This window comes from Bipolaris victoriae, assembly GCF_000527765.1.
Source record: "Bipolaris victoriae FI3 unplaced genomic scaffold scaffold_73, whole genome shotgun sequence".
Classification (NCBI taxonomy): Eukaryota; Fungi; Ascomycota; class Dothideomycetes; order Pleosporales; family Pleosporaceae; genus Bipolaris; species Bipolaris victoriae.
This window is the reverse complement of record NW_014575319.1, coordinates 25,890-36,115: the sequence shown is the minus strand read 5'-3', so window position 1 is coordinate 36,115 and position 10,226 is coordinate 25,890. Positions and strand designations below refer to the sequence as shown.

The 10,226-nt window shown below is 52.8% G+C and overlaps 4 protein-coding genes across 4 annotated transcripts; all 4 read right to left on the bottom strand.

Annotated features, from left to right (window-relative positions):
- Nucleotides 1-658: 658 nt before the first annotated feature.
- Nucleotides 659-817, bottom strand: COCVIDRAFT_105664 (hypothetical protein; the record flags this gene model as incomplete). The annotated part of the gene is made up of 1 exon (XM_014698700.1): nt 659-817. One exon carries the CDS (start codon nt 815-817, stop codon nt 659-661), a length of 159 nt encoding a protein of 52 aa, XP_014554186.1.
- Nucleotides 818-1,278: 461 nt separating this feature from the next.
- COCVIDRAFT_39854 (hypothetical protein) lies at nt 1,279-4,217 on the bottom strand (the record flags this gene model as incomplete). Its single annotated transcript, XM_014698699.1, has 5 exons — nt 1,279-1,304; nt 1,412-1,569; nt 1,621-3,956; nt 4,033-4,091; nt 4,178-4,217. The coding sequence occupies 5 exons, from the start codon at nt 4,215-4,217 to the stop codon at nt 1,279-1,281; spliced, it is 2,619 nt and encodes an 872-aa protein (XP_014554185.1).
- A 1,351-nt stretch (nt 4,218-5,568) lies between these two features.
- On the bottom strand, nt 5,569-7,353 carry COCVIDRAFT_28692 (hypothetical protein; the record flags this gene model as incomplete). Its single annotated transcript, XM_014698698.1, has 1 exon — nt 5,569-7,353. One exon carries the CDS (start codon nt 7,351-7,353, stop codon nt 5,569-5,571), a length of 1,785 nt encoding a protein of 594 aa, XP_014554184.1.
- A 681-nt stretch (nt 7,354-8,034) lies between these two features.
- Nucleotides 8,035-9,111, bottom strand: COCVIDRAFT_18021 (hypothetical protein; the record flags this gene model as incomplete). The annotated part of the gene is made up of 3 exons (XM_014698681.1): nt 8,035-8,408; nt 8,468-8,933; nt 8,998-9,111. The coding sequence occupies 3 exons, from the start codon at nt 9,109-9,111 to the stop codon at nt 8,035-8,037; spliced, it is 954 nt and encodes a 317-aa protein (XP_014554167.1).
- Between the last annotated feature and the right edge of the window lie 1,115 nt (nt 9,112-10,226).

Sequence of the window (10,226 nt, the reverse complement as noted above, 5' to 3'; positions counted from 1 at the left end):
TATATACATATTAGACCCCCCCCCCCCCCCCCTTTTTTTTTTTAAAATATATCAGTTTGCTACATAACTAGCGTATATTAGATTAATTATCTTAGAAAAAAAAATCGGGTGAGAGGTCTGAGGAGACTTTTTTCCGTCTGCGAGTTGGCTATTATATATATACATGGGGATTTTGTATAGAGAATGTAATACTAGACCAAGGGAAGAAAAAAAAGATTTAAAGAAAGGCTTGCTACTGAAGTTGTGCTTTAGAGTACGTATTTCGTTTAGATTTTGCAAAGGGGGGGAAGGGATTTTGTAGGAAAAAACCAAGTTACAGAACTTTCATTTACAAAATAATGAAAAACACACATCACGATACATCACTCTCTATAACTCACCATGTAAACATACAACTCACATCACATCACGAGACAAACAACCACATGAATATCCACGTCTATCATTACAACTATAGAAGAAAAAAAAACAATCTCTCCTCCCACTTTGTTTCATACTTACACACATAAACACCACTCTCGTATAAAAACGCCATCATGGGATAGTGCATAGTGGGAAATCATGAATCGGGGTCGAGGGACGATTAAATATAAAAAAACACAGGACGAATAATCTATTCTTTCTCCTGGCAAAGAAGATGCTAAAACGCCCTTCTGCCTTACAAGACTTTTGGTGCTACATGATGGTGTTGGAGAATTCGGGCTATGCGATTCGGGTTGGGGGCTTGCGCATGGGGCTGGGGGGTGTCGGGTGTGCCGCGATGTTGGGGGGATGGTGTGGGTGGGCCGGTGTGCAAGGGGAAGTGGTGTACTCTCATCGACGCTCGTTCCTCAAGTCGTCGTTGTCGTTGTCGTGAGCTGCTGGAGTCGTCGATGTAATCGCCCATCCGTATCGTGCTAGTCATGCTCTGGCTAACGGTCGTCTCCACATGCCGTGGCTACTCAAGCGCTTGCGATCCTGCAACATACGTCGTGGGGTCGACACGATACCTCCTTCCATCTCCATTTCCACCTTTGGAAACAACCAGGGGCATCGGCAATTCATCCAGAACCACGCGGGGGGGAACTCCGCTCACGGAAAATCGGACCTGCTGCAGAATTGCGGTTTTGGACACGCAAACATGGTTCGATCGCCAACGTGCTGCGCAGCGCTGGAGGGAACTAGAATCCATGTTTCAGCCACGCGTCAGATAATCCCTCCATGGAGGCTATCCAACATCACGACCAATACATAGCCCAACCCTACGGCGCTGGGAAGGGGGAAGGGGTGTCAAGACGCTCAGGCCATGACACCTTGGTTGCCGCCTGCAGGAAGATGGTGTCAGTGGGCTGGATAATATATACTAGGGTGATATGTCGACTCTAGTAGAGACTAGCAGGACGGAGATAGGGATTGTTGGAAAGCGACATACCAACTTGGCGCTTGATCTGCTCACGGGCCCATCGAGCAGTGTCGCGGGTACGGCCGCTGAAGTCTGCGTTTGCGCGAGTCTCCCTTGCCAAAGCAGTGAGGAAGTCGTGACGGAAGTACTCCCTGAAGTCACCTGCAGGGAATGCATCGGCAAGGTCACTGATAAGTGTTAGTACTTTTACTTCTTCTAAAGCTGTCTTCAGTATTTACCCAATGACACCGCATGAAGAGCGGAGGAGCGCCTCAGTGCGGTTGCTGTCCTGCTGAATGGTTCGCAGAAGATCAAAGATTGAGTCCATGTAAGGAACAATGAGTTGAGTCTTGTTGCTGCTCTTCATTGCAACAATGCATCCGTCCCATGCGTCCATGATGCCCTCACGGAGAGAGGTGATGTAATCAATCATCTCATAGTTGCCCTCAGTTGTGATAGTCACCTGACCGGCTTGTTGAAGAACCTGCGCAACTACGGGGAGGTATGTCTCAAAGGCGCCGTGGATGGCGTGTGCAATATCACCAAAGCACTGCAGGATTGCAGGCTTGAGCTGGTTGCCCAGAGCGGGGCTTCGGAGGTTGTTGAGAAGAGAGTTCATGAATGCATCACAGTAAGGCTGAACCTGCTCTCCCAGAGATCGGGTAATGTCAGAAACCAGACCAATGGCCATGGAGCAGAGAGCGGGTTCCTCCTGGTTGTTCAAGGCGTTGTACAGGAAAGGCGAGAATGCCTCCATGTACTTTTGGAAGTCCTCCTCGAGTGCGGTCGCAATGGATCCAATGGCGGCAAAGACAGTGTCTGGAACACTGGACTTGGGAGGCAGCGACGACAACAAGCTCAACAAGGCCTGCATGATACGGTCGGATTGAGGCCTGATGTCGCCCTCGAGTCGCTGGATGATGGTCATGATGACACTGGAAAGACTGGTCTGCATTTCTTCAAGAGTCAGCTTGTCCTCAACATTAACAACTTGAGTCTGCAGCGCCATGGACTTGTCCAAGCGCTCAAGAATGACGTTTGAGAGCTCGTTGACAAGAGGAACACTGTCGCCAGCAGCATTGTTTACGAAAGAGTTGAGAACTTCGTAAGCAGCAGTGCGTAGCGTGTTGTCGGCATCGGCTCGCTCGGTAACCTGCAAGAGGCTCTGGACACTCTGCGCAAAGTGAGGCGACAGAGGGTTGCTTTGGCATCCTGGTTCCCCGGCGAATCTATCGGCCAGGTTCATTAGAGACCAACAGCAAGATGCGGCCATCTTGGGGTTACTGGCGAGCCCGTTGAAGAGAGCGCCAATGAGTGGCGGGAGGTGCTGCTGTGCGTCGAGTGCGCTTGGAACAGCTTCGCAAATGCGACCCAGTGCATAGGCAGCAGAGTCCTTGACGTGGATGTTCTGGTCGTCCATCATGCCAATCAGAGTTGGGAGGGCTTGCTTCACAATGGGGTCTAGAACCGACTCCTCGGGTCCCTCCATAATGGCACCAAAGGCGGAAACCGACGCATCCCTGTAATGCCAATCTTCTGAACGAATGTACTTTTCGATAAAAGCCAAGACTGGGGGCATGACGCCGCTTCCGACGCACTGAGCCCAGAGCTGCAGACATTGATATGCGGCACGCGATGTGTTGTACTCGTTATCATCGGCATCCTCGTCCTGCTTGGCCATGAGCTCTAGCAGCACGGGGACAACTTCCTGAGTAGCGACACGGGCAAAGTTGAAGTATTCTCGAAGCTCAGTCGAGCCCTCTGCTTGTGCTTGTGTATTGTCGTCTTCAATGGCGATTTCCTCCTCGCAGACGGTGCACCAGAATTCTACTGCAAGCTTGGCGACATCCTCCTCGTCGCTCTTCATGCCCTGGATTGTGAGACCAAAAAGCGCCTTCTCCATGTAGAAGCGCATCTTGTCGTAGTAGAGACCCATTATGCGGTTCAAGCATCCGTATGAGCCTTGCTGAATGCGCGTGTCGTCGGCCTGTGTGGCCTCGCAGATGACCTGCATAATATAGTTGCGCTCGCCCTCATTGTCAAAGTTGGAGCGGACAAACTCGATCGAGTCGCTAAGGGCGTTGATGGCTGCTACACGGACGTCGTTGTTGGTCTCCTCCTTGCGGGCACCCTGAACAACGGCAGTTAGGATGGCATTGGAGTGGTGTGCCAGGGCATCCCTCAGCTCCACGTCGTCTGTATCACACACGAAACCAATTGTAGTGAGCGAAGATTGCTTTTGGCTGTCTGTGCCTTGGCCGACATTCTCGACGAGTGTAGTCATGAGCTCCGGCCACTGATTGCGGGGTATCTCAATGGCGGCGACAGAGGCAATGAATTGTGCAGCGGCCGAGCCGACGCCCTTGTTGGGAGTAGCGAGAGTGCCGAGGGCCATGGCCTTGACCTGTTGCTTGATCTGGGGATCGAGGCCGAGCCATCGCTCCTGGACCTGACGTAACCGGGCGTATTCGCGGGCGGTGAAAGCGTTCTTCAAGGCCAGCGCGGCGGCCTGCCGAATTTGCGGTGCGGCCTGTTCATTTGCGAGTTCGCCACCGAGGACAGTGAGATATTGAGGCTGGAGCAAGGCGGTGATGTTAGTGGGTGCGTGTGGCAGAAGGCGGGTGTGCAGCCTTGTAGTTGGGGCGACTTACAAAGTTGGAGTCGGCAGCCTGTTGAAGCTGCTGCTCTGCGCTGTTACGAATACTGGCATCTGCACGGGGGAGTCAGCTGAGGAGAGTCCCTTGAGCAAGGAAAAAGCAAAAAGCAGCGTCTTGGGAGGAGGTGAGAGCGGCGTACCGGCAGCGTAGGTTCCCTCCAACACCTGGTTGATATCCATAATGGGTGAAGGGGAGCGTTTGGCGGGCTCGAAGAGGGGTATCTAGTGGGCGAAGAGATTAAAAGGCCGCTGGGGCGGAATAGGCAGAAGGGAGGTGCGGCAAAGAGGGGCACAGAGAGCGTGTATGTGTGTGTGTGTGCAGGGAGAAGAGAGAGAGAGAGAGAGAGGAAGAGGGAGGGAATGTAAAGGTGGAAAAAGGTGCAGTGGTCGGGTTTGTCGTAGGGAGGGAATTTGCAGCGAACGAAGGTCGAGCGTAGACAAGCCTAGTTCACGTGTTGTTTTCCTTGTTAAGGGTCTTTCTGCCCCACTACCGGGATGGCTCTTGGGAGAGGAAGAGTGCGTGCGTGTGTGGGTGGAATAAGTAAGAGAGGTTGAGAGAACAAGGGGAGAGAGGGAACTAGGGCAGGCAAACAGGCGAGCGCGGAGACAAAGGGCGTGAGTGGGGGTTTGTGTGGGTGGGTATGGGAAAGTATGGAAGGCGGACGAAGGTGTAGTTCTGTCTCGCCCAGGCACCGTCGACGACAGACACACAGACACCACAGACTCGCTCAGACGGCGCGCGCAGCTTGTCGAGGGCAGCAGCCAGCGCCCGCCTGGCAACGGCGCATTGGCTCGCTTGCGCATCGTGCTTGCAACTCCCCCCGCGCGCCCGACGCTCGCCCTCCCGCCTGCAGCCCTGTCTGGATAGGTGGGTGGTGCTATGTGTCTACTACTTATGGCGAGTGGTAGGTAGTCCATGTACTCGGGTACAGGTACATGTCCCATCTTCTTGCCCATGGCCACCAAGACGGTGCTGCCCCTCCACCCGCCAGGAACAAACACCAACACATGTCCATATCGATAGTTGCACATACTACATGTCTGTCCTCTCCACTCGGAACAAGGAACCTGCTCTGCCTGTGCGTACATGCTAGTACATCGACCAGAGTGAGCATGCCAAGCAATTCCATGCGTCCAAATCCAAGGCATGACGAGGCGATTGGGCCGCTCACCGCACATCATCACCATGACGAATAGCACTCGCCCATGTCTGTCCGGCCGTTTCCCCGTACCTGTAGTACATGCAAAGTACACATACTACATGTTGCTACCGTAGATACATGTACTACCCAAGACATGCCCTCGTCATAGTGGAGCCCTGCCGCCGGACACCGAGGCAGCGAGGGGTGGGAGAGGGAGAGGGAGAATGGAGACGGGCACGTGATGTCTATCAACCTTCTACAGCTGCAACACCGCCGTCTACTCTGCTACAAAGCAAACAAAAGAAGAAGAAAATGCGCCTGATAATGCACCCTGACCTCCACCCCACGCAAGAAAAAGAAAACAAGGCAAAAAAAAAGATAAGATGCTTCTACATCCGTCCCATGGCTCTCGGGTTCTCTGCTTCCTGCCTCCTCCAGTCCCGCATCTCCTTGGTGCCCAAACTGCCTAGCCCTCCTTCGCCCCGCCGCTCCCATCCTCCCAGTCGCACCACTAGCCCCGTCGCATTGTCCGCTCCTTCGCTGCCCGTCGACGTCTCCACAGCAAAGCTAACCATGTCCCGCGCTGCCTGCTCCGGCGTCTTTGCCTCCTTGACAATGTCTACAATCTCTTGGTCTGAAAGGTGCCCTGACACCCCATCCGAGCAAAGAACCAGGAATGAATACTCGGCTGGCGACAGTTCGATCCGTCGTATCTCTGGCTCTGCAGACACCCCAACCCGCTTCGACGCCATGTCGCCAAATGACCGCGTGTTCGCCAGCCCAGACATACGCTCCTCTCCGAATGAGTCTGTCACAAGCGATGCGGCAAACCGTCGGAGTCGAGTGGCTTCTTCTGGCAGCGACGGATGGTGGTTTGACGTCAACGGCACAGCCAGTCCAGTTGCTGTATTGCACAAAAGTATCCTCGTGTCTCCCACGTGCGCTGTAATCAGTGATGATGGCGAAGATGGGTGCCAGAATGGCGATGCCGTCGGTGTAGAAATAAGTGCCACACTGCATGTGCTGCCGCCCTTGAATCGGTTTTCTCCGCCAATGTGTCTGCTCGTGGTGCGCGATGGTTGGCCAAGAATGTCATCGTCGTTCAGTGCCTTGTCTGCTCGAACAACATCCTCTTCCTTCTTGCCCACCTGTGCCGCAACAAAGTCGTAGTCGGCCTTGAGGAAGGCATACTCAAGCACAGTCTCAATCCCAATGCCCTCTCCAACCCTGTCTGATATGCCCGACGAGCTTGCCTGCCTCCTCTCCACAACCTCCTTTTCAGCAGCATGGCCTTGTCCACCTGCCGACATGGAAAAGTGCTCTGGTTTGAAGCGTCGAAAGTATCCGCCAACCAGCTCCTTCCACTGTTTGACCAGCTGTCGTTCCAGCTCCTCTGCCTTGCGTATGCTGTCCGATTGCTTGACCGGCGGCACACCAGCCATGGCACTCTCAGTCGATTTTGACCCCGCCGTTGGTAGTTGGTCCTTGGTACCGGGCTGTGGTGGCTTCATAACTTGCGTCCCGGGCGGCGTATGAGTCTCAATGGCCTCTAGGCTCTCTTTGTCCCTCTGTCTTTGATCTCCAGACGTAGCTTGGCCCTTTGCTTTTGGGCTGCCTGCGTGTGCCTCGCCTCTGTCCCGTGTGAGACTGCTCTTCAACTCAAATTGCTGTGTCGCCTTTTCCAAGTAGTCATGCAGCTGCTCCCTGAGGAACCCTGAGCACTCGGCACCGCCATGCCCGTCAAAAACACCAAAGTAGAACACCTGAGGATCGCCACTCGCGCCTACTTCTGGTGTAACTTGGCCATCGTCCCCACTCTGCCCCTTTCTGGTCAGGGAAATGGGCCGCCGCTTCGCGAATGCGGGGAGGTCGATGGTGCCGGCTTGGAATGCATCCTCATTGTACGGCCGTGCCCCTCGGGATAATGACACGCCAAAGTGGTGTTTGGCACTCTTCAACGGTATGCGCACAACCGTCATGTCTCGCGACGGCGGACCGATGACAGCAGCGGGCGAACGGCTCGTCTGGTCGGCATTGTAAGGCGTGCTCTTGTCGCGGGGGAGTCGATGGTGAAGCGCGGGCTGGGTTCGCGAGTCGGGAGACAGGGAGCTCGAGGGGATATGGGTTATGAAGTAGTCATGGAAGCTGCGGTGCTGGCGGGCGAGCGGCACCATGCACGGCGAGACGAGGGCGTGGTATGCGGATGGGGGGAACCTGCAGGCGTGCGCATACAGACAAACAGCCCGAGGCCTTGCAGAGGCTCGGGATCGGTACAGCATTGGTGTCCACATGTCGTCTCTTGCTGCGAGGGACACATGGCGCGGATGGGCAGGTGGCTATGCCATGGTGAATGTGCTGGGGATACCCCAATTCCAAGCCTCAAGACTTCGCCCATATCCCGCCGCTGTTCCTGGGCCGCTCTGCCGAGTCTGCTTCTCCCGCTACGTCATCTCATTGGACCGTGGCTCTGGGTGATGCAATGGCCTCTTAGTAGCCCCTTGGCTACCATCGACACCCTCTCTAATATTTACACCTAGTATGCAATCACTATGTTTTGACATGGCGACGGTTGCGAAAAAAAAAACTTTGTTCCAAATCCACTTGAGATGCTGGTTGGCAATGGCCGAGTCACGTGCGTACATCACATCCTAACACCTCCTATTGCTCTCACCACACAAGACCTAGAGTCACACGGCGCCAAACATACACCATATTAGCGCGACTGATTATACATTACAAACATTTGCATTGAAAACTCATGTTAACAGACTAAAGTTCTATGCGGGTTCATTTCAAGTTTGCATTCTCGTCGCATGGCACGTATTCACTCATTGTCCTCCTGCATACACACCATCTCATCCCGTCTTTGGCCACGATGCTGGCGTCGTCTTTCCCTTTACAAGAATCATGCGCGGCACACCCGCTGTCGACGAAATGGTTGGGCTCCATGGCGACAGGGCGTCCTCACCACGGATGCTGTCCATGCTCATCCTCTTAGTCTCTACGTTCAGCGGCTTGCTGTCCACATTCGGTGTCACAGTTTCAGGACCTCTCAGTGCAATCTCGTCGTCCGAAGACTCCGACTTGCGAGGTTTGGAAATGAGTGATGCTGACTTGCGGACATCGTTGAATATCTGCCGGAACAGAGGGCGTAGGATGGCAATGGAAGCTGCGATGATTCCAGTCCCAGGTTCGGCAGTCGCCCAAATGGTTGCCTTTACCGCTTGCGCTGTTTCTATGTCAGTACTATCCTTCAAAGAAAAACTTTACAAAGGAAAAAAAACATACGGTTCAACGATTCCAAGGTGCTCAACTCTAAGCCATCCAGATACACCAGTCTCATTATCGAGCTTACACTGCCAACAGCTCCCAAGGCCATGACCATGCCAACACTCATCTTGCTCCGGCGATCCAAATCACTATCCATCAGGACTGAGATGGGGATCAAGACAAATGTCCAGTCTGCCAAGACGTTAATGATACCGTAAATATATCCAGCGCTCATCCGGAGTGCTGGAGGCAGGCACTTGTCTGATGACTTTTGAATAAAATCGTCGCCAATATGTCTAGGGTCGCCGCATTGGAAGAGCACAATGAAGAAGTAGAAAAAGCCATAAAACACTCCAATTGTGAGAACGGTGTGGAAGACATGCTTTTGCCATTTTTTGGTCAAGACTCGCAAGAAGAACAGACCGAGAGAGACTTTCAGAAAGGTTGTTGTGAGAAGATAGAAGACTTCTGAAAGTTGGACAAACTAGCCGCTGGTTAGCGTATGGAACAGAAGATACGGCAACATGAGTCGCTGCGCAGTCACGTACGATCAGAGTTGTGCGGATACTAGTTGGGGTCCAGGGCTTGATGCTTTTCGCCCGAAAGGTCATGGCGAGAATAAGCGCGCAGTAAACCGTAAACAGCATCAGTGTGGCTATCATGGCGGCATCATCCCAACCAGGAGACTTCGTAACGCGATACCGGGCCCATATTCGTAGACCGACACTGAGATAGGTGAGTATTAAAAGGGTGATTATGAGGTGGACAGTAATGGTGCCAAGGAGCGCCAGCTCCTCAACGTTTGCTTTGTCCATTATGTGATACTAATAAACATTGAAATACAAAAGGAATTATGATAATTGATAAAAAATGACTCCCGACCACAACCTGACAGAAGATTGGCCGAGAGAACAGGAAGCAGGTGGCAAGTCTCAAACTGTACGCAGCAGTCGTTCGGTTATGAATGTCACGTTGGAAATGTTTACCCCGGTATCATGCGATCCGACCAAGGGTCGCTTCATGTTTAGCACCGGCTTGTGAACTTTGTCATTGAGGCCACAGCCACCGATTGGCTACTAAGAGTCTTGGTGACTCGTATGGTTTTGTGATACACCAAAATGTCATAGAGACACGGCTCAGACGTTTTGGGTCCAATGTCCTGGCACAAGAATGGTCCGTTCTTCCACGTGGCTCTTAGGATGATTACCGGCAGGATACTTGCGTGCTCTTGCATGGATCTAGTGAACAGACATATCAATGCATACGGCTTGATGTGATAAGAGAAGGAGTACCCTTGTCAATACTTTCGATGCATATACGGCCGTTTTCCCCATATGCTTTCAAGCTTGACGCTGTTTCGGCACGATTCTCTATCGCTAGCTATAATGTAGCGGACCATTGACTAATTCCCGTGACGAAGTCCCTCCGAGAAAGCCATTTTGATACCCGTTTCGAAACCGTGGTACAGCCAGAAGACAGCTATATCAGGCTAACTTATTGGATCAAACGTCATTTTTCAGTTTTTTCCTTGGCAGTTGCTTTATCACTCTCACTATATATGTGCCAGCATAATGGTCACGAAGGCGCGTACGTTTGACTAAACATGTCATGTTTGATCCTTGAACACAAAACGTGTTTCACCGTTGAAAACTGCAGCCGGAAACAGTGCGAGCCGAAGCGGATACGGACATGACTCCCCCGTTTGACAGCTCAGACAAGCGAAAATCATCGGAACCCCAGATTCCTCAGGCAAACATTGTTCTCGTGTCGAGGTCCG